The sequence below is a fragment of the Sciurus carolinensis genome, chromosome 1, assembly GCF_902686445.1.
Source record: "Sciurus carolinensis chromosome 1, mSciCar1.2, whole genome shotgun sequence".
NCBI classification, from domain to species: domain Eukaryota; kingdom Metazoa; phylum Chordata; class Mammalia; order Rodentia; family Sciuridae; genus Sciurus; species Sciurus carolinensis.
This window is the reverse complement of record NC_062213.1, coordinates 1,015,455-1,038,410: the sequence shown is the minus strand read 5'-3', so window position 1 is coordinate 1,038,410 and position 22,956 is coordinate 1,015,455. Positions and strand designations below refer to the sequence as shown.

The 22,956-nt window shown below is 52.4% G+C and overlaps 1 protein-coding gene across 16 annotated transcripts in view; it reads left to right on the top strand.

Moving 5' to 3' along the window:
* The window catches only part of Mroh1 (maestro heat like repeat family member 1), a 91,279-nt gene that overhangs the window by 23,459 nt on the left and 44,864 nt on the right, over positions 1-22,956 (top strand). For 13 of the 16 annotated variants that reach the window (XR_007107647.1, XR_007107648.1, XR_007107649.1 and 10 more), the window contains 9 exons: positions 2,052-2,197; positions 8,407-8,538; positions 9,055-9,217; positions 9,407-9,505; positions 15,320-15,471; positions 15,988-16,128; positions 16,436-16,528; positions 20,098-20,176; positions 21,224-21,337. Coding sequence is in view for 13 of the 16 variants with exons in the window: in XM_047543921.1 (XP_047399877.1) it covers positions 2,052-2,197; positions 8,407-8,538; positions 9,055-9,217; positions 9,407-9,505; positions 15,320-15,471; positions 15,988-16,128; positions 16,436-16,528; positions 20,098-20,176; positions 21,224-21,337 (1,119 nt within the window). In the remaining 3 variants the exon portion in view is untranslated. Of the gene's footprint in view, positions 1-2,051; positions 2,198-8,406; positions 8,539-9,054; positions 9,218-9,406; positions 9,506-15,319; positions 15,472-15,987; positions 16,129-16,435; positions 16,529-17,468; positions 17,488-20,097; positions 20,177-21,223; positions 21,338-22,956 lie in introns of those variants that run through there. The other 3 variants (XM_047543979.1, XM_047543987.1, XM_047543998.1) reach the window with 3 other exon arrangements.

Sequence of the window (22,956 nt, the reverse complement as noted above, 5' to 3'; positions counted from 1 at the left end):
CTAAAAAGGGCTGGGGATGTAGCTCAGTAGTGAAGAACTCCTGGGTTCAACACGTAGTCCCAAATTTAAAACAAACAAAAAAGTGGTGAACTGTTGATATAATTAAAATTAGCAAGTATCCAGGATTTTTTTTTTTTTTTTTTTGTCGTATTCTTATTTTTACAGATTAAGTGCTAAAAAATTAGTCAAATCTCCAATTTTCCTTACTGGTGCCTCTCCTCCAGGACTCACCTGGGGAGGTCGATTCCCTCGACTCCACGAATCATCTTAATCATGTATAATCTGAAGTCCTTTTCTGACATTTCTTCTACCATACTGTTTTGGATTCTATTAATATAGAATCTAGGTTTGTTTGGATCATTTTATTCCCTTGTTTTTTCATGTTGTTCATGCATCTTCCCCTCTAGCAGTGCAGATCTGGGGTATTGCAGATTCCCCCCTTTAGGCTTATAGTGGCCCTATAGGTTTCCTAAACCTTTTCTTTAAGGGGGAAACTTTTTTTTCTTATGGTTCTAGAGACTGGTAGGACCCAAATCAAGGCCTGCAGATTTGGTGTCTGGTGAGGACTCCTCCCTGCTTCCTAGGTGGCACCTCTTGCCATATCTTCACATGACAGAAAGAAGGGACTAGTGATTCCATTGATCCTTTATAAGGCACGACTGCACCTGCTCTCAGGATGGTCACCACCCAGAGGCCTCATCTCTTGAAACATCACATTGGTGTTAAGTTCCAGTGTGAGTTTGGAGAGACCAGTATTCAGGCTACAGCAGCCAGTGTAGATGGAACCAGAGATGGTGGCTTCTTTGCAGTCCAGCACACTTTGAGTGGTTGTCCCTGATGTACTGTGCCTTCACCCCTTTTTAAACAAGCCCTGGCATGACCCAGTGTCTATTCTGGCTGGCTACTGAGGGCCTGCTGCCTATGTTGGTGTGAAGCTCTGGCCAGTGTGGCTCTGCCTCCTGAGCTCTGTCTGTGGGGTTGAGCTGTACCTGGGGCTCTGTAAGTGCCACTCTGGGTGCTGTGTCCTGAACTTGAGGGATCTTGAGAGGCCTGGAATGTGAGGAGTGTTGACAGGTGGCGGAGGGTAGTAATGGGGTTGGGGTGCCTGTGAGATCTGAGGTCAGGACAGGGCACAGAGCTTTTGGGGTGAAGGAGGGGAAGGGCACACACTCGTCAACAGAGATGGTCTCCAAATGAAACCTAGAACCTAGGAAATAGGAGAGGAGGATGTCTGTTAGAGGGGCCAGGTTTGGTTCCCTGGGTTGAACTTGGCCTTAGGTACAATGAGGTCTTATTAATTCCCTACATTCCCTTTTTATTAGTTTAGACAGAATTTTGCTAAGTTACCTAGGCTGGCCTTGAACCTGTGATCTTTGTGCCTCAGCTTCCCAAGCTTCTGGGGTTATAGACGTGCACCACAGCACCCAGCCAACTCTTGAATCTAGGAAGGGAGGGCTGTTAGAAGTCCAGCTTTCTGCTCAGGAAGGAATTCCTCCCCAGAGGGGAGACTGAGCCACACTCCAGTGCCTGTCTATTCTGTTGCCATGGCAAGTGCCTCCTGGGCTGTCCTCATTAGCAGTGTGGGCATTGGGCATAGTGCTGGTAGAGCAGAGAGCCTGGGACATCCCAGCCCAGCCTGGGTAACCTTCTGCGGGGTGGCATGACTGGTCAGCATGTTGTAGATGCCCCACCTTCCCTGGACCAAGTGCAAGGTCTGTGGTTGCTGATCGTTCTGCGTAGTGCTGTGTTCATTTGTTGATTCCTCATTTCACATCTGGTCCTGCTAGACAGAGTGCTGTGGGCAGGGACTGTGGCTTTATTGCTTCATTCATTGTTCATCACCAGTGTCCCTGCCCCTTAACTCACTGCCCACTACATGCAGGAATTGTGTCTGGCAGACAGGCCCACTGGGCCCTGAGGCGTTGGGCCAGTGGTGCCAGAATGTGCTCTCTCCTGCTGCTGAGTCTGGAGGATGTCAGATGCAGGAATGGTGGCTGTGGTTGTCGGGGAGGCCTCAGGCACAAGCCACCGACTAAGCTTTGTCACTGCAGAACTGTCCTTCACCTTGCTGGATGCCATCACCGACAAGGAGCCTGTGGTTCAGGAGCAGGTCTGCCGTGCTCTGTGCTCCCTGGGAGAGGCGCGTCCCAGGGAGATGCTCCGCGCCTGTGACGAGTACCTGCGACAACATGACAAGGTACCTCTCTCCCGTGGGTGTGGTGGCTTCAGGAACACTTATCTGTGCTGTGGTTTGGGAGGAGATGGCCAGCAGGAGCCACAGGTTAGGCACCCAAATAGGCTGTTAGTGGAAAGTGACTTCTAAGCTCCCTCAAGGCTGGGTGTTTCAGGATGCTAACCCTCCCTGACTCACCACTTGTGGGGTATGACTGTGTCCCCCATAAACTAGGGGTCCTGTGTTTGGGGCTAGGCTGTGGCTACAGTAGTCCCTGTTCATGAGGAGAAGAAGGCTGTTTCCAAATTGTCTTATCTTGGAGGCCACCAGCACATCCACTATCCCCTCCCAGAGGAGCTTCTCCCAGGAAGGAACAGGTCCTTCTCCTGTAGCCCTGGAAAGTCCTGTCCCTCCTGCTAATGGGGCTGACTTACCAGCTCCTGGGACTCTGGGGATTCTCTCTTCAGCCCTGCATGGATGTCAGATTGCTGGCCCAAGAGCAGAGCTGAGACCGCACTGGCTCTGTTGTCTGAAATTATCATGCATATTTTCTGGTTTTCCTTGGTGCAGGGTTTTACAGTTTCTAAAGACCACTATTATTTTTTAATTGATATTGATATGTGAAAAGGGACTTCTATATGTGTTCCTCTTTCTTATCTGTCGACTGCCACCTCTTGGGGAAATTGCCCACTGCATGAGGGCACTGCAATGGTGCGGGGGTCAAGATGCCTCCTGGAGGGCCTCTTTCCTCCCCTTCTGCCCTTCTTGCTTGCTTAGGAGCTGAGTGAGCCAGTGGTACTGACGGGGCTGTGCTTGTACACAGGTCAGCACTGCATTGCACATGTGCCTGCCTTGTGCTTCTTTCTCCAAGGGCTGCGTGCTGCAAAAAATGCCAGGCACTTCTGTGTGATGTGGCACACTGGCATCTGCATCCGATTATGGGACAGAAGGTGAGGTGACCTGCTGAGGACCTGGCCAGGGCCCTGTGGGAAGGAGCTTCTCTATGTGACTTGTGGCTTGCTGCAGAGCCCCTTTGACCTCTGTGTTTGTCTTTTCCACTTTACCTTTGACTTCACCTCTTTCCTACCTTTTTAGTTTAACTGACCGTAAACAGAATTTCCACTTCCAATTGCATGTGTACAGTGAGTTCTGATCTTCATCTTTTGGCCTATGACTCTTCCCCCAACGCTCTCACACTGGCTCCTGGCGACTGCCTCCGGTTTCCGCTGTTTTGCCTTACAAGTTTGAGGCCAGCCTCAGCAAGTTAGTGAGACCTTGTTTAAGTAAAAAAGAAAAAAAAAAGTGCTGGGGAGCTGGGGCTGTACCTCAGAGGCAGAATCCTCCTGGGCTCAATCCCAGGAGTGCAGTAGCGGACGATGGTACGGCACTCACCTTGAGCTGAGATTCACGTGGTGCTTTATGGCATCAGCTCCTGGCTGTGCTAGGTGTTTGTGGTTCTGTTGTCACAAACCTGAAGGCCTGTGACTGCAGCTCGTGTCTCAGTTCAGAGAGGCCCTAGGCATGGCTCTACTGCTCTGTGAGCTGTGACCTCAGGGTTTTAGACATGGCCAGTCTTGTACACACCCACCAAGGTCCAGCACAGGACAAACAGACTCCATCTGGGGCTGGGGAGGCAGGTGGAAAGAGATGCAAAAATAGTAAAGCAATTTTCAATCTCTTCCCTCCCTCCCTTCTGCTAGTTTCCACTTCACAAGCTCCTATTTTCCAGTCTCTTGAGAATCTCATCCTAACATAAGGGGATTGTAGTGGGCTGCTCATCTCTATGCAAAGGCTGTGAGAGCCAGTGCCCCCACATGCAGGGCTGGGCCAGCCCCTTAGCATCAACCACTTGAACCCACTATTGGCTAGAAGTGGAATTGATTCCAAGACCACATGGGGACACTAGGGCCCAACATCAGAACTGAAGTGACCACTGGGTTCTGTTCCAGCTGGAGTGGAGACTTGGCTTTCGTCCTGGGGTGCCCTGTTTAGAGACAGAGGCACAGGTGAGCTCCATTCTCCTCTGTATTTTCACAGCCCAGCACACTTCTGTGACCAGATGTGTTGGGATTGTCCTCCACACACCCAGCAAACAGTTCGTCCCTCTGGATGTCACCTGGGTGTCTTCTGGTTCAATTCTATTCTGACACCATCAGAGTAGATGCCTGGAGGTAGTGTCAGGTCCCACAGGTTGAGGGTTTCGTCCCCCAGGTAGACCCACTTGAGGTGGCAGCAGTAAGCCCCTTCTCTGTCCTGTGATGCTGATCACCATCTATGGTTCAAGGGTCCCACAGCCTCCTCCTTGGGTTTAGTGAATTTTTAGTGACTCATGGAATCAGGAAGTACATATGTTTACTGGTTTATCAAGGATATGACAGAAGGTGCAAATGGACACCAGAGAAGAGATGCTGAGAGTGAGTTGTGTGGAAGGGGCGTGGGGACTCCCATGTCCTCCCTGGGTGTGCCACCTGCTGACTACCTGGAAGCTCCTTGAACCCTGTCCTTAGGTTTGATGGAGGATTCATTCCATGGGCATAATTGATTATCCTACAATCAACTCATTTCAGTCCTTCTCCCCTCCCTGGAGGCCGTGGTGGGGCAGCAAGTCCCCAGCCTTTAATCCTGCTTTGGTCTTTCCAGTGACCAGCCCCACCCATCCTGTCATCAGCATACAAAGACACTTTGGAGCTGAGCAAGGTGGCCCATGCCTGTAATCCCAGCTCCCAGCAGCTGGGGAGGCTAAGGCCAGGAGTATTGTGAGTTCAAATCTAGCCTCAGCAATTAAGCAAGGCCCTAAGCAATTCAGCAAGAATCCTGTCTCTAAATAAAATGTAAAAAAGGGCTGGGGATGTGTCTCAGTAGTTAAGTGCCCCTCCTTCAGTCCCAGTACAAAAAAATCCCCAAATCAAACACACACACACAAAAAAACAGACACTTTGTAGAATCCAAGAGTTTTAGAAGTTGTGTGCCTGGAAACTCAAACTCTTTCAGGTTATCACATTGTATGAGGGCTAACATTGGGCCATTGAAGGGCCTAGTTCACAGCCTTAGGGCTATGCTGACATGCTCTTAGTGGGGGGATTTTGTGGCCACCATTTTTTGTTTTTTTGTTTTCAAGAGTGAAAGGAGCAGGATTCTTTTGGGGTGTGAAGATCAGAAACAACTCTCCCAGGGCAGGAGGGGCACCTCATAAGAGTTGCCCCTGTGTGTGTGTGTGTGTGTGTGTGTGTGTGTGTGTGTCCCACTTTGAACTTTGATTGGTCAGGCCTGGGGAAAAGGCAGGCCGCCTCCTTGGCCACCCACTAATAATACCTGAGAACCTTTTTTGTTTTCAAGAGTGAAAGGAGCAGGATTTTTTTGGGGTGTGAAGATCAGAAACAACTCTCCCAGGGCAGGAGGGGCACCTCATAAGAGTTGCCCCTGTGTGTGTGTGTGTGTGTGTGTGTGTGTGTGTGTGTGTCCCACTTTGAACTTTGATTGGTCAGGCCTGGGGAAAAGGCAGGCCGCCTCCTTGGCCACCCACTAATAATACCTGAGAACCATGGAGCTGAACTCATGTGCCCCCACCTTGGGCCTGTCTTGTGGTGAGCCAGCCTTGTGCCTGTCCCAGTTCTGCACCTCTGAGGCAGATGTGGTCAGCGCCCAGGTTCTGTGGCCCCATGCTGTAGTCCAGTCACTGGTGGGGCCTGATGGACAACAACGGAGAGGACTGAGCCGTTCACCATCACCCAGCTTGACTGCCTGTGGTACTCTTCAAGGGTGAAATGGAAAAGAAACCTTTGCCTTAAAAATGACCAGCAAGGAACGATCCCAGGGGTTTTCATTTTCTTCAGAGTAAGTTATGTTCTGTATTTCCTGAGGTCTTGGTAACCTTTGCCTCCTAGCAAGGAGAGGCCCTTAGCTGGGTGTGGTAGTGTGTGCCTGTAACCCTAGCGACTTGGGAGACTGAGGCAGAAGAATCACAAGTTCGAGGATGACTTCCGAATCTTAGAACCTACCTCTAAAAGGACTGGGAATGTGGCTTAGCAGTAGAGCGTCCCTGGGTTCAGGTCCCAGTACTGAGTGGAATAAAAGTGTGCAACTATAATGCACCAGCCAAAAATGCATGCCTGGTCATTTGTAGATCTCCCCCAAAAAGAGGCCCTTGAGGTGCTCCTCCATTGGAAGGCCTTGACAATGAGGTGGAAGGGCCACACAGTCTGTTACCACCAGACAGTTCAGACCCAGCCCCAGGCACAGGTAGTTCATCCTTGACTTGTTTATTTTTATTTATTTATTTTTTGAAACCAGAGATGGAATCCAGGGGTGATTAATCACTGAGCCACACTCCAGGCCTTTATATTTTTTATTTATTTTTTTAGTTGTAGATGGACGACACAATATCTTTATTTTATTTATTCACTTCTGTGCAGTGCTGAGGATTGAACCCAGTGCCCCACACATGCCATGCAAGGCAAATGCTCTTAACACTGAGCTACAAAACCAACCTCCTTTTTTAATTTTTATTTTTGCTTAGGACTTCATTAAGTTGCTGAGACTAGCTTTGAACTTATGATCCTCCTGCCTCGGCCTCTGGCGTCCCTGGGATTATCTGTGCGTGCCACCAGGCTAGCTGCGTACTCTATTTAAAAAACAACTTCCTGGGGTAGTTTTCACAGAGTGTTGTCCCCACCTCCCAGTCACAGACCCCTCGGGGTCACAAGTCCCTGCAACTTGACCTGTCAGCAAAGCTGCGAGAGGGCCCTGAGAACTTAGGCCCAGGAACTCTTTTTCTTCCCTTTGGGGAGAAGGCAGATGCTGCCCAAAGCTCCTTTGTGTACTCAGGGAGAGTTAGCTGCCCAAAGGCCACGTGGACTCCTGAGCTGTGTCTGTGGGCCGAGAGCTGGGGAGAGGCTGAAGCTGGCTCCAGGTCGGGGGAATGATGTCCACCTGCTTTATCAGAGTTGCCTCCCAGTGGGTGATATTTGCAGTTAAATAGAATCATACCAATTCATGTTAATTTTCCAATTTTTTGCCCCAGATTTCCTCACTCTCCCAAAGTGTTACCCATGTGGGCATGCCGAAGGCAGCACTCCCCAGAAGGAACAGGTGGCACCTATGGTAGCATTCGAATACTGGTGCCTGCAGGGCTATGAGGCAGGGAGTGCAGCATGGGGCACAGCCGCAGCCTGTGCCGGGGACTGCTGCCCGGGCTTGTGTGCTGTTCCTGTCCCTTGGGTTGTTAGGATCTGCACTGTCCGTTTCCAGGAGTAGGAGTCCTGTCCACTTGTGGGCCCGGTGATGAAGGGTGATTGGCACAGCAGACATCCTGTCTGCCCATGGACACAGAGACCTTGGCATTTCTTTCCTCACCGAGCTGTGCCTCGTGTCCCACATGGGATGGAGTTGGTATGTCCACTGCAAACATGCTCTCACTCCCACCCTGCCACTGTGGGCAGTGGCCTTGGGCCAGACAACTAGGCATCAACCAGGAGGGGCAGCAGTGCCACCTATAGGCACCACCTGTCCTGCCCTCCCCTGCCCTCCCTCCCCTCCCCTCCCCTTCTGGTTCCCTGGGCACATGCACTGCTAGGAGGCTCTTCTGGGAAGCTGGATGCCTTCAGCAGCAGCTCCAGGGCCCTTTTTTCTGGGCCTGGCAGTTGCCGCTCTGCAGTGCATCTGTGGTCCCAGTCTTCCACATGCTGCTCAGCCCATGCCATTAGTGTCCTCAGTGGAGGTGAGGACAACTTGAGCTGCTAGGGTGGATGGTGGAAGTGAGTGGCAGGACCTTGGCAGGTTCACCCAGGAAGAGTCAGCAGTCCTGGGGCAGAAGGAGATGGTGGCCGTGGTGGCAGCGTCATTATTTGTGACTCAGCATTTCATAGCCTTGGGGAAGGGCAGTGGGAGGCAAGCACAGTCCTGTCTTCAAAGAAAGATGAGGAACGGAGGGCATCCTCTCCTCAGACTTGAGGAGGCCCAGGCAGGGGGAGTGGAGGGGTCTTTGGACCTTCTCCTGACCAGGAGACCCTGCTGGCTATACTGGGAAGGCAGAAGCCAGCAATTCATCAGGCTCTTCTCAGCCCTTTCAAAGATGTGTGGGCACTAAAGCAGGTTCTGAGGACCCAGAGGGTGCTGGCATGTGCCCTCTCTGTGTTCGAGGTAGGAAGTAGTCTTGTGCAGTTGAGTCCCTGAAGGAAAGCAGAAGCTTTGGGTGCTGCTCACCTCTGGCATCTTCCCGGGGCTTCTTTTCTCAGCTGGCTCATCCCTACCGCGCACTAGTCCTGAGGGCCATGGAGATGGTCCTGAGCAGCCACATTCATCAGCTGGACAAGGACACAGCCAGCATTATCATCCTCCTGGCCTCCAGCGAGATGACCAGGACGAAGGTATGGGTGTCTGGTCTTGCAGGCTCATTCCTGCCATGGGGAGGAGACTCCTTTTCCTCAGTCTGTCTATCCAAGAGTGTTAGGAATGGGACTTTGTGTCTGACTGGCTCAGGGCTGGCAGAGACCCTTGGTCCTATGCACACCCTCCTAGGTCAGGGAATGGCCACCTTATAATTTTTAGAGGCAGAAACTGAAGTGAGAACAAAGTGCCTTAATTCAGGGCACTAAGGGCACTGTTGCTGTGTGCTCCTGGCCTGGTTGTCTGCCATGGTCCTCAGGTGTGGGCCACTCTCCTCAAGGCCTTACCTGACCTCTCCTGGCTCTGTTGCTTCTCCTGTAAGGTGAGGACCCTCTGGAGGGGAGGCTGTGCCATGTGGTCCCTCTGACCTGCATTTAATAGGGACACTGAAACAGGATGTCTTGTCTTTGACCACCTGTCACCTAGGGCAGAATTCTTGCTGGAGCCTGTGGGGAGGATTCAGGGCGAGGTCTGCCTTATAACTTTTTGGGGTGCAGGACTTGGACTGTGATTGGCAGCGGGCTGCAAGCAGCGTCCTGGTGGCTGTGGGGAAGCGGTTCATCAACCAGGTGATGGAGGAGGTGCTCAGCAGGTTCCAGCCCGGGGTCCTGCCGCACTGTTCTGTGCTTCAGACACTTGCCAGCCTCTCAGTGTCCAATGGTAGGTGCCAGCTTGGCTTGGACCTCTGTGTCTGAGCAGGTCTGAGGGCCCCTGGGTCTTGGCACTCTGCCACCTGCTCAGGCTGGTGGGTACTTGAGGCCGTGCTGATGGTGCTCTGTGGCCTTTCTTGCCTGAGCAAGGTGGGCATCGGCCTTGACTGCAGCCCCTATGACAGCTCCTCTCTTGCAGCATTTGGCATGGTCCCCTTCCTGCCGTCCATCCTGAGTACCATGCTGCCCATGCTGGGCATGGCGAAGCAGGATGCATTGAGGGTGGTGTTCTGCTGCGGTAAGATGACTGGGCTCGGCCGCCTACCTCCTTCACTTTGACTTCAGGGGCCCCTTTGGGGGGGCTCTGTTTAAGAAATATCTGTTCTAGTAGGTTCAGGTGTCTAATAGCTATAGGAAGGCAGGTGGGCCGTTGGAGGGAGGGTCCCCTGGCCAAGCCACTGCCGAGAGGAGGACTCCAGCACGCAGCAGACGCTGCCTCCGCCTCTCGTTGCCTCTGGACAGGCCTCAGGCTGGAAGGGAGCTGTGCCTCCTTGGAGCACAACTGTCCCCTCTGCCCTGTGTCTGTTCTGAGCTGGCAGTGACCACCCCCCGGGCATCTTGGTGATGGAGTGGCACCCTGCAGCCCGTCTGTAGCCCCCTGTGTAGGTCTTGGTGTGACCCTGTGTCAGCAGCAGGTGCTAGGTGGGACTGCTGGGGTGGAGGCCACCCTGCTGGAAGAGGGCGGGTGAGCTTGGCAGAAGACAGGTTCTGGTGCCTGTGGGGAGAGGACGTGCCTGGTCCTTTCCAGTTCCCAGGAAGACAGGACCTTGTACTCTCAGGTCTAATTCCCTTTCGGGTGGGGGTTGGTTAGGAGGTTCCCTGCCTCCTCTCCTGGGGATATGTCGAAGGGGCCTGGTGCCAAGGGAGGACCTGGCTTTGATGTGGGAAGGTGAAGGCACGGGGGTGACTTGGTGCTTTGGGTCTGGATTCTGGCCTGGTATTTGTGTCTGGGGTCTGTCTCTCCGTGCAGTGGCAGACCCCCAGTGGGCTCCAACTCCCACCACCTGCTTCACAGCCCCTGCATTCCTTGCCTTGCTCTGCCTCTCACACCTGCCTTGGACTGCAGCCCTGGGTGAGGAGGAGAAACCCCACTTGACCCAGTTCTGGCTGATAGGGAATTTATGACAGGCCATCGTGTTGGGTGTGGCCTTGGGTACCTATGTGTAGACCCTGAGGACATGGGAGTGGGGTTGGAGGAGGGCTTTTCCAGGCAGAGGCCAAAGAAGACTGGAAACAACCCACACTGTGCTGAGTACTTGGCCTGATGTTGACTGCTTGCTGCTGCCTCCTGGTGGCTCTCCTTGGAAGTACCTGCCCTTAGCCTGTTTGACTGCAGCCTGAACCCCGTCCAGGTCTTGCCACGTCAGTGCCCTCTTCATGCTGAAGCAGGTGAACTGGTTCAACAGGGACCCTTGGGGATGCCCTTATCCATGCGTGCTGCTCAAAGGATGAGTCATACCTGTTGCTGGAGGACACCGTGGTCCTGTGGCTGCAGCAGCCTCAGTGAGGCCCCCTTTCTGGTAGGAGGGCTGTGGTCATTGCTTCAGTAAGAGGGGCCAGCGCACAGCCTGGCGTCATGACCAGGCAGGAGAGGCATGGGGAAGCTCTGAGACAGGCCCTGCAGGGTTCTCGCTGGTGGTTCTCACTGGTGGTTCTCGCCTCGGGAGGGAAGTCTGTCGGGAGCAAGACAAACAGACATATGACTTGGGACACGTAGTTTAGAGAAGAGAATGGAGCAGAGAGAAGGGCTGTGACCAGCATGCAGGGAGTTGTGAATGTGCTCCAAAGAGGAGCCATGTCCAGGTGACAAGTAGAAGACATCAAAGAAAGGTCAGGAAAGAGGGTTGAGGAAGCCCCTTAAAATAGAGCCAAACGTAGAATTGTGGAAAACAGAGAAAGTGACGGAGGACTGGCAGGTCAGATTATGGAGCCGGAGGCCACAGCAGACCCCAGAAAGGGGAATGGAGAAGGGTGCAGAACCACTCAGCACACGGCCTTTGAGAATGCCCAGACACGTCGGCTGCACCTGCCCTGGGAGGTGGTGCCCAGATAGCCTGGCCTCAGGCTGTGGCTGCCCTGCATCAGTCTGCTGAGGTGCCATCTGGTGTGATGGTAGAATAAAGGCTTTTTAGAGAAGCGAGGGCAGACGAGCACCTCCCTCTGTGCCTCCCCAGAGTGACTGGAGGTTTGCTGCTCCAAGAAGTGGATTGAGTGGAGGGGGAGAATGCCAGGTGCCCGTCGGCCTGCATAACTCAGGGGGCCACTGATGTCCTGACCTGCAGGGAGGCTGGGGCCGTGGGAGTGACACATACCTGGAGAATTTAGTAGATGCCATTGTAATAGGACCCCTGACTCCAGAAAAGCAGCATCGGGAGGAGGAGATTTAGTGGCTGTGGCAGCCGGCTCTGAGCAGCAGCGTGGCTCCTGGCTCTGCCAGGCCAGCCCCAGCTTGGTGAGGTTGGCAGTACCGAGGGGGTTGGTGGCCATCATTCACAGAGATGAGACCCACTGACAGTTGCCTCCTGAGAAAGGGAAATCAACATAGGGAATGTGTGTGGAGTAGCTCCTTGAACTTATGGGAGTATAAGACTTTGATTGAGAAACAAAACCTGGACTGAGGTTGTGGCTCAGTGGCAGCGTGCTTGCCTAGCACATGTGAGGTGTTGGGTTTGGTCCTCAGCACCACATTAAAAAAAAAAAAAAAAAATTATGTCCTTCTACAACTAAAAACATAGTAAAAACGAAAACAAAATCTGCTGGGTGCTGTGGTGCACACCTGTAATCCCAGCAGCTTGGGAGGCTAAGGCAGGAGGATCATGAGTTCAAAGTCATCCTCAGCAAAAAATGAGGCACTAAGCTACTCAGAGAGATCCTGTCTCTAAATAGAATACAAAATAGGGATGGGGATGTGGTACAGGGGTCAAGTGCCCCTGAGTTCAATCCCTGGTACCCAAAAAATAGAAAAATTTTAAAAATAAAAACAAAAACCTGCTGGACTGGTTGCAGTGGCAACCTGCATTCCCAGCAACTCGGGAGACTGAGGCCAGAGGAACACAAATTCAGGATCATCCTGGGCTACTTAGTATACCCTGTCTCAAAATAAAAAGGCTAGGGATGTAACTCAATGGTCAAGCCCTGGGTTCACTTCCTAGCACCCTTCACCAATAAAAACCTAAAAGCAGGTAGGTAGGTGGGTTTTGCCTCTGGCGATGCAGTGACCTGTCATTCGCAAAAGCCTTCCTGCTCTGGATGACCTAGACTTGCTGACCAGTCTGACATACATCCTTCTGATCAGAAAGAAACCCTGGGTCCCCAGAGGGTGTGAGAGGAGTGGGCAGAGGGTTCTGTCTGCCCCGGGACCTAGCTGCCCCAGTGTCAGTAAGGGTTGGGGGAGACAAGGGTGGTGGGGAACAAGGCCTTTCTGTGCATCAAGTAGGGCCAGGACCTACCTGAACTGAACCCCTCTGGGGGCGCCTCAGCCATGTCCAGCATGGACGAGAAAAGGGTTAACTGCCGGAGAATGGTGTTGGCTGTAAATTGATCAATTACCCATAAACTTATCTACCCTAACATGTAAAAGCCAATACTCCTTTTAAATGAGAGGGGCTTGACAGGTCCGGCCATACCAGCTCTGGCCTCTTAACAACCTGGTGTAGCCCACTTCTCTTCTATTTAGACACAGGTAAGGGGCAAGACCAGGAGGAGCTTCTGTGATGGACAGAAGAGGGTGGAGTCAGGGACTGTCTGATTCTGTTAGATAAGGATGCTTCCCACAGACCCCCAACTCCTGCCCTCAGCAAAGGATGACCCATGGGAAGCCATCCACCTTGAGCCCTGGCAGGGAGGTAGTTTTCTTTCAAAACTTCTTTTAGATTCCCCTTCCCAAGGATTTGTCACCATGGTCTGCCCTTATGTTGATGGAGGGCTTGAGTTTATTCCTTCTATTGGACTGTGAAGGCACTAGCTTTGTGTGAGCTAGTTAGAATTGTCCTTGGAGGGAGGCCAGCATCATATAAAGTCAGTTTGGACGGTGTTTCCAGGCCCTTGGCAGAGGAAAGTGCAGTCTTGGGCCAAGTTGTAGCTTGAGCATGCAGAGCGTTGATCACTGCCTACACAGCACACTCAGAGCAGAAAGGGATGGCTTGGAATGACCTAGTGTGGGATGCAGAACTCCAGAGCAAAGGGATGAAACAAGGAGCAAACATGTAAAAAGAGCAAATTCTGTGAAAAGAAAAGGCCAAATACAAGTTTTTTGAAAGGAAACTTGTCCCGTGAAGAGGAAGCAGGTACCATGGACATCCGTCTGCAAACCTGGAGGAAAATGGAGAGTGGGTGGGTCTGAAGACATCCCAGGGGCAGCACCAAGCAAACAGGATGGAGAGAAGGCATGAATGTTCAGGCATTAGAGGGACACGTGCTGACTGTATCTCTTGTGACCATATCACGAAAGAGAGGAATCCTCATGCTACCACATACAGCAGACCCAAAGTGGCCAAATGAGAAGATGCCCATCCCAGTGTATTCTGTTGAATGGATGCTAGGATGTGTGAAATGGACACCAGGAAAGACCCAGTGCGGTGTTGCATGCAGCAGCTCACCAAGGGACCATCTCAGCCCTGGGAGCAGAGCCGCCGATTCCTGACCCCCACAGTGGTGCCAGAGACCTGCTCCCTGGAACCTTAAGCCCATCACTGGGGAGGGGAGAAGACACGTGGCTGAGGCAGATCCCACTGTCAAGCCAACACTCGGACTGGAAAGGTGGGGAGGCTGGCAGGGTGAGTAGGATGGGATGTGCAGCAGCAGGAAAGGAACCACATGCCCCTGGTGGTCTCAGGCCCACTGTGGAGAAGAGGAAACTGGTGCTGTGTGCCCTGCACTCTGTCTGGGAGGCAGAGAAGTGCCATGTGACTTAGCAGAACCATCCCAGGTAGGGGAGTCGCCCAGTTTCCTCCCAGAGCAACAAGGGAAAGGACAGTTTCCAGGTTCTGTTTGCTATCTGAAGACCAAGTTTACAATGAGATAACTCACGTACCTAGCCCGCCATCCATGTGCCTGTACCCAGTCTGGATGGTTGTGGATACCTGTGAACAGCTCACCTTTTGTAGGATTCAGTAACCCTTGATCTGTTGACTCGGTTCCAGAACATGGGCATCTGGAAAGAGTCCTACCCTGGCAGCCGCCCTGTCGCCTTCTCAAGGGCCAGCTTGCTGACCCCTCACACATTAGCACCTAAGCCAGGCCTGTGTCCTGCTCCAGCCTCGCACTTTGCCTCCTGCTGGACCATGACCTGACCTCCATGATCCTCTGAGCCCTGTGGATACCTGTGGGTGCTGAAGGCCACTGTCCAGGCTGCAGGTCATACAGGCAGCAGCATCCTCTCTGGGAAGGCCTGTGTGCCTGATGCCCAGCACCACCCTCCCTCCGGGTCTGTCCTCCCACATTCACATGGCAGCCCTTGGAAGATACGAGGCATGAGCTGTCTGTGAGGGAATGTGGGCTGGGGAAGCTCGATTTCTGTCTCCACAGTGGACGGGAGTAGACAAAGGGCACCTTGGGAGGTTCCCATAGGGGTGCCATAGGGAAGTTCCACCAGTTGACTGATGTAAAACAACAGAAGTTTATTGTGCATTGGTTCCAGAGGCCAGAAGTCTGGCAGACGGTGTTGGTGGGTTGGTTCCCTTAGGGCTCAGAGAGAGCACTGTTCCTTGCCTCTCCCTACCCTGGTGGTGGCTGTTGCTCCTCAGCAGCTTTGGCTCATCCTCCAGTCTCTGCTTCTGTCCCACACACCCATCTTCCCTGTTCCTGCCTCTTGTGGGACACTGTCCTCTCAGTCCACCCTACTCTAATGTGACCTCATGTTAACAGTTACACCTGCAACCACCCTTTTTCCAGATAAGGCCACGTTCTGAGGTTCCCAAGAGGATGTGAATTGGGAGACTGTGTGGCTAGGGTGCTGGGCAGGTGTCCTGCAGGCTGTTTGGGAATTTCCAAGGGCAGCAGTGAAGACCCAGTGCGGTGTTGCCTGCAGCAGCTCACCAAGGGACCATCTCAGCCCTACAGCACTTCAGCGAGAGCACCCTGGAGTACCTGGCCAACTTGGACCAGGCGCCGGACCCCACTGTCAGGAGGGATACCTTTGCTTCTGACATCTTCAGCGCCTATGACATTCTCTTCCATCACTGGCTCCAGAGTCGAGATGCCAAGGTATAGCTGCAGCCCCCAGGAGCATGGGCATGGCCTGGCATCAGGGCCTGTGCTCTGCTGTTCTGCCAGCTCTGCTGAAGGGGATCCTGGGGTGGGGCAGAAGGACCAATTCACCTGTCTACATCTGCTACCAGGGTGGTCGTCTCTGCCTGTGCCCACCCACAGCCAGTGCTCAGGAGCTGGTGGAGGACCTCATCTGCAGTTGCCATACCTGTACAGGGTCTACCTGCAGGTCCCCACGTCTGTGACAGTGTCCAGCCTGCTCTAGAATTGTCCTGTTACTGGGGGCTGTGGTCACTGCCCTCTTCCCAAGGCTCCATTGCTGCCTCTAAAGGCCTCCCCCCTGGCTCTCTGACCTGACCCCCACCCAGCCCCTTGCCATAGCCACTCTGCAACTGCACTCTGACCTCAACCTGCTGAACTTGCTGCCCAGCCCTGATGGACCCAATGGCCCTGGTGTTCTCTTCCATGGATGGTTCTGCACCCAGCGGGTGATTGCCTGACTTGTCTCCTCAGCTCCGGCTTGCAGTGGTGGCAGCTCTGGGTCCCATGAGCCACTTGCTTCCCAGTGAGAAGCTAGAGGAGCAGCTCCCCAAGCTCCTCCCTGGAGTCCTCAGCCTTTACAGGAAGCATGCGGAGACCTTCCACGTGTCCAAGGTTTGTGCAGGCAGCGAGGCATGTCCACCCCTAAGGACCCTTAGATCAGGCCCTGCAGGCCCAGAGATAAGATTCAGTGCCAGGTTGTAGAGAGCAGGACCCCGACTGCTCTGCTCTAGACAGGAGCCCAGGACCTGGTTCTTTGCTTGCTGTACCCCCCCCAGCCGTCCCAAATTCTGTAGGTAAAGATAGGGCTTCTTCATTTGAACCCCAAGGCAGAGTCCATGTCTTGGACTTCTCCCTGTGACCTGTGGGCTCTTCCGGGGAAGGAAGTGAACCGAAGTCCTCTCCTGCCTACCTTGAGCAGAGCCTGGGCCAGATCCTGGAAGCAGCAGTGAGTGTGGGCAGCCGCACCCTGGAGGTCCAGCTTGATGCCCTCCTGGTCACTCTGCACACTCAGGTAGGCTGGGGCGGGGGGGGGGCGAGGAGGCAGAGGTGGATTCAGGTGCCACAGGGCGGAACCCTCGAGTGAAGTCACCTGAGGGGGAGTGCAGGGAGAGGGCTTCGGGTGGTGGCTCAGCCCCACAGGGCCGAGGAGTGGCCTCCTCCAGCCTCACCGTGGTGTATGCAGGTGACATAGGAGCCCTCGCATGGAAGGGGCCAGCACAGAGTGAAGGAGGCCCAGGGATGCCATCAACTGAGCCAGCAGAGGGGCCAGGGCTGCAGGGAGGTGGGAGGCATGGGAAGGGTTCTTGAAGACACCACTGGAGGAAGTGCTCCAAAGGGAGGCTGTCCAGCTGGGCACCCCCAAGGCATGATGCCAAAGACCTGGGAACAGACCACAACGGAGCTTAGTGGGTGAGAGGAGCAGCCAGAACGCAGGGTCCTGATGGCCCCTCTGGACTTTGTGAAGGCAGCAGCACCAGTGGCCCACCTGGCCAGCCTGAAGAGTCCTTCCCGGCCTAGCAAACACAGCCTTGGTCTGGGGGTGGGCAGACGTTGGAGGTTATGTGAGCATGTGAGTAGTGGTGTGCTGAGGACCTGGACACGACGCAGGTGGGTTCCCAGAGAAATTCTAAGTGTCAGAGTTGTAGAAGAAGAAACAATGTGAGCACGCCAGTGACAGCGAGGATGTGGGATAAGGCTGCGGCCTTCCTGCTTCCTGAAGGCAGTGCCCAGGTGCTGTGAAGCCTGGCTTCTGCCAAGCTGTGTTTTTTTTTTTTTTTTTTTTTGGTGTGTGTGTGTTTGGTACTGGGAATTGGGCCCAGTGCCCCACCTTTTGTTGTTCTGGGACTGGCTCTCACTAAGTTTTTCAGGCTAACTTCTATTTAGGATCCTCCTGCCGAGTTGCTGGGATTGCAGGTGTGCCCCGCCGTGCCTAGCTTCTGCCAAACTTCTAAGGAATGATCCCTGTCCTATGTAAGTTGGTTTGGAAATCAGAAAAAGATTCTGAGCTGCCTAGTTCATTCTGGGGGCTGGCCTTGATTCCAAACCTAAATTAGAACCACACAGGACAAGGCAGGCGTGTGATTAGGAGGGTGAGTTTGAAGATCTTGTGTAAAGAAACAGCTGGCCGAGGCCAGCACTACCCCTGTCAGAGGACCTCATAGAGGAGGCCATGAGAAACACTTGTTCAGCCTTGAGTGACTGTGGATGCATGTGGGTCGTCACAGTGATACACAGAAGGAGATGTCATCTGACTTCAGTCAATGCAGAAAAAGACATTTTTCTATTCATCATTAGAACTCTTAGCAACTAAGATTAAAGAGAAACTTCAAGTGTGTGAAGATCACATGCCCACGCCTTCCCTGCCTTCCCAACTGAGGGGGGACATCAGGCACACTTCCTTAAGTCGAGAAGAGGACAGACCTGGCTCTCACCAGCATGGGTTCTGTGAGGAAGAGGAAGAAGTGAGAGGCGCGTCTTGTAGGAGAAGCTGACCGTGGTTGTCATCACTGACCCTTGCTTCTGTTGGGTGGCCTGCTGTCTTCAGGGCACTGGCCTTTTCTTCACGTGCTCAGTAACTTCATGCCCCTTGTTTCTGCCTCACCCCAGCTGGATGTCTGCTGCACCCCTCCTGTGTTTTGCAAGCACATAGTACATACTTGTTCTGTGGATGCTCAGTCACTCATCTAGAAGAAGGAACTGAACTTAGTACACAAACTTAGAACCAGCAAGAAGTCCCAGGGTCGACACTTGAGAACCTCCTGTGCAGTGTGCAGCAGTGGAGTGTGCCTGGCAGGGGGAGGCCCCGGCTTCCATCCCCAGCCACCAAGAACAGAATCTGTGCCTGGATTGCGACCTGCTAGAACATAGGTAAAATACCGCGTACTGTAGCAACAGAAAGGTTTTGTGAGAGTCAGCCTAACCAAGGGTGCCCAAGACCTTGAGGAAGAAAAACTGAAAATTCTGAAAACACAACAGGGAGGAAAAACAGAAGCGTGAGATAATATCACCAAGCTGATCTGGAAATCCAAAACCACATACATTCATCAAAACTATAAAAGAATGATTACCTATGGGGATGGGCATAAGAGTGGGGAATGGGTTTAAATATGCAAAGGCCGAGAAGATAGAAAAAATGTGCTACTTGCTATTCTTTATACTGTCCATTCATGTCCTGTTTTTAGTTTTTTTTTTTCATATTCTTAAGCCTCGTTGTTATATATGTACAAATATTTACTTCTACTTTATCCTTTTTTTTTTTTTTTTTTTTGGTATTGGGAATTGAACTCAGGGCCACTCTATCAATATCCCCAGTCCTTTTGATTTTTTTATTTTGAAACAGGGTCTTGCTAAGTTGCTGAGGCCGGCCTCGAACTTGTGATCCTTCTGCTTCAGATTCCTGAATTGTGTGCACCACGGAACCCAACTCCTACTTTATCCTGTTTTAAACATTTTTTGATTCTGTAGTATTTTTTTTTTACCATAAAAATTGTTTAATTTTTACATTTATCCCTTTAAAAACTTTTCCTTTTCTTCTGTATTTAGAACTGAACCCTCAGCCTCACACATGCTGGGCAAGTGCTCTGCCACTAAGCTGCACTCCCAGCCTCATTTATCTGCCTCTGTGTTCAGGTTCAGGTTTTGTTATAGACAAAAGCCTTTTCCACATTCAGTGATCATCTTCAGGCTCTTCCTCTGTACCTCATTGTTCAGAGGAGGCGGGTGAGAACCCCGCTTTGCTTTTCCTCAGATGACTGCCCATCGCTATGGAACACGTTCCTTGGGACTGCCCTGTTTCCCTTGCAGTCCTGCTGGCTGCCAGGACTATCATCCAAAGGCTTTGCTGGGCTGGAAGACCTGCTTCTAAGAGGGACCTGCCCCTCCAGAGTGGTCCCCACAGGGCCCTCCTAAGAGGCCAAGGAGCAGGGACCTTTTTGGTCAGATTTGGCCCACAGCCCATGCCTCACCTGCTAGCTTCCCCCTCACCCAGGAACTGCACCGTCAGGAGAGGTGCGGTCTAGGCTGGGTGCTGATGTGCTGGGGGCCCCTCTCATGGTTGTAGGGTGTGTCCTGTGCTGTGACACTGAGGAGGTGGGTGGGGACCTGGGGGCCAACCAGAGTGTGCCTGGGTTGGTGGGTATGCTCCAGCACCAGGCACCAGGGAGCCCTGAGAGGGTTTTGTTTTAGTTTTTACTTGTTAATCAAGGCAGCTTTTCACTCTCTCTTTTCTATCTTTCTATGATTTTGAACAAATGGGCTCCAGGTGTCTTGGATTCTGGAGCTTTATTCCAGAGGTGACTAGCTTCTAGCCTGAGCTGGGAGTGCACACCCAGGGATGTGGGCATGCTCCTTTTTAATGGTGAAGTGCCCTGTGTCCTGTGGTGCAGTGTCTCCCCTATCCCTGACTTCAAGGGACTGGCCACCCACTCACCCCTGATGGTAGAGCATGTGTGTCCCCTGGCTGGCACCTGGGCATCCCTGCTTCTGGGTTAGAAAGGCCTGAAGAGTGATCTGCCTGGGGCTCCAGGCCCTGAGAGGGAGCTGGTGTCAGCCCTGTAACCTCTGCCCTGTTCCCTGGAGCAGATCTGCGTGCCCGTGGAGTCCTCGAGTCCCCTGGTGATGAGCAGCCAGAAGGAGGTGCTGCGCTGCTTTACTGTGCTGGGTGAGTGGTGGCTGCTCCTTGAACAGGCTTGAAACTTGCTGGGCTCATTGCCACTTCAGGTAGAGGGTGGTGTGACGGGATGAGTGGGCTACTTTCCTACCTCTGCCTGATATGCCAGAGGCCTCATTGGACCTGGCCCTCACCACTACCCCAGGCAATTGGTTTCCAGGCAGATGCCTGTTATGGCCGAGCCCCTGCCATTCTCGAGGCTCTGCCCCACGATGCACTGGCTCTGCCCCTGCTCCTCACCCGTGGCCAACTCCTCGTGCCACTTATCCTGGTCCTGGCCATCCTTCCAACCTTTCCTGGCTCCAGCCAGAGACGCCATCACCTGATGTGAACAGCAGAGGCGGTCTGCCAACCCTGTCCTCAGCATCCATGCATGCTTAGGGCCGGCGAGATAGGGTCCACCTGGGGCATGGAGTGGGGCGGCAGTGAGACTGGCTCAGCCACCCTGGCGTGTGTGCGGGAGGACAGCAGGTCTGATGATGACCTGGTTCACAGAGGCGAAGGAACCTGCACGTGTCATTGCCCCAGAGTTCCCGTTGGTAATGTTGAGCGCTCCAGGCTAGAGGCCTGAAGCCTGGGTTGCTTAGACCTGCACTGACTGGTGGTTCAAGTGCTGGAGAGTTGTCCCCCCAGGTGCACCTCTACCCAGAGGCAGGCAGGATGCTGAGGACCTTTTTGTGGGGCCTCTGTGAGTTTGAGAACCTGAACTCAGCACTCAGAACCTTGTGGGCCCAGTCTGAATCTCCTGTGCTCTGGCTGCTGCTGACTGCTGGCCTGTGCTGTGGCCGGAGTGTGTGCTCCAACCCCCGCCCTGAGCCTGGTGCCCTTGAGAGGCTGTGGCGCAGAACTGGCTGGCCTGGAGTCCAGCTTCCCCTAGTCCCCACAGCAAGCCTTTGTTCTTCCTCCATGCTGGGAAGCCCTGTGTACACAACAGCCAGGACGACACATGCTGGCCCCAAGGACTTGGCGGCACCACTGTGGAGTGACGAGGAAAGGACAGACTGTTAGACACTGCCTGATGTGCACTTTGTCCCTCAGCCTGCTGCTTGCCCGACCGGCTGCTGGCCTTCCTGCTGCCCAGACTGGACACCAGCAGTGAGAGGCTGCGTGTGGGTACCCTGCAGATCCTGAGGCACATCATCAACTCGGCCGGTGAGTGCCCTCCAGACCTGTGCTGTGTCCAGTGGGGTAGTGCCAGAAAGGCGGAGATTGCCTTTTAGGTGAAAAGTACCATCCTGCTTGGGTTTCTTTTTTTCTTTTTTTAAGACACGGGGTCTTCCTATGTTGCCCAGGCTGGCCTGGGCTCGGGTACTCCTGCCTCAGCCTCCCAAGTAGCTGGGACTTCTGGTACCCATGACTGTGCTGTGGCTTTACTTTGAATTTTGTAAAAAATTTTTTTCCCCACCTTTTTATTTTGCACAATTCTATACTTTTTGAAGAGGTATAAGAGCAGTATCCATCTGCCCTTCACTGAACACTGATACCTGCCTCAATAGTGGCTGCAGCCACGTGCCCTGACCACCTGTGTGTCCCCCAACCCCCCACCCCATTAGCACAGGACCAACATCACAGAGTCCCGTCAGCACACCTCCCTGGTGTGACTTTCTCTCCTTGTGGGATCTAGTTGAAGCCACACTCTGGCTTAGTTTAGTTCTCAGACTTTGTTAGTGAAGTGTCCTTTCCCTGAGAAGCAAGACCTCTTCTGGAGTGTGTTCCCAACTAACTGTGCCTGATGGTCTCCCCACAGTCGAAGATTTAGGTTTCCTGCATTTAAGACTAATTTAATTGATCAGCAATAAACTTGAAAGAAGTAATCATTTTTACATGTGGGTTTGTGTTTTTTTGGTGAATCTTGTTGACCAAAATATCTGACAAGAGCAACTCAGAGGAGGAAAAGTTTATTGTGATTCATGCTTTCAGAGGTTTGTCCATGGTTGACCAACTCCACTGCTTTGGGCCTGAAGCAAGGCAGTATATCCTGGTGGAAGGGTGTGGCAGAAGAAAGCGCCTCCTTTTTTTTTTTTTTATGGAAAAAACAACAAACTATCTTTATTTTCACTGCTTTCTATTTGAAATTTAACATTTCCTTTCTGTGAATGAAAGTCACCAACCACAAAAGCAGTAGCAGTCTTGTGCATTGACACCTATTAAAATTGCAGGTAATTTTATACTGCATTACTGTTGCTATTGTGTCAAAGTACAGTTTGCATTCATCATTTCTTAAATATTACAGTAATTCTTAAACTCACCACTAGCTCTTTTTTTAATTTATTTTTATTGTAAATAAATGGGATATATCTTGTTTCTCTGTACATGAAGTAGAGGCATACCATTTGTGTAATCATACATTTACATAGGGTAATAGTTTCTGATTCATTCTGTTTTTTTTCCTCCCCTCCCACCCCTCTTTTCCCTCTGTACAGTCCCTCCTTCCTCCATTCTTGCCCCCCTCCCACCCCCCATTATGTGTCATCATCTGCTTATCAGCGAGATCATTCGTCCTTTGGTTTTTTGAGATTGGCTTATCTCACTTAGCATGATATTATCCAATATCATCCATTTGCCTGCAAATGCCATAATTTTATTATTCTTTATGGCTGAATAATATTCCATTGTGTGTGTGTGTGTGTGTGTATGTGTGTATGTGTATGTGTGTGTGTGTGTGTGTGTGTGTGTGTGTGTGTGTATATATCACAGTTTCTTTATCCATTCATCAACTGAAGGGCACCTAGGTTGGTTCCACAATCTGGCTATTGTGAATTAAGCAGCTA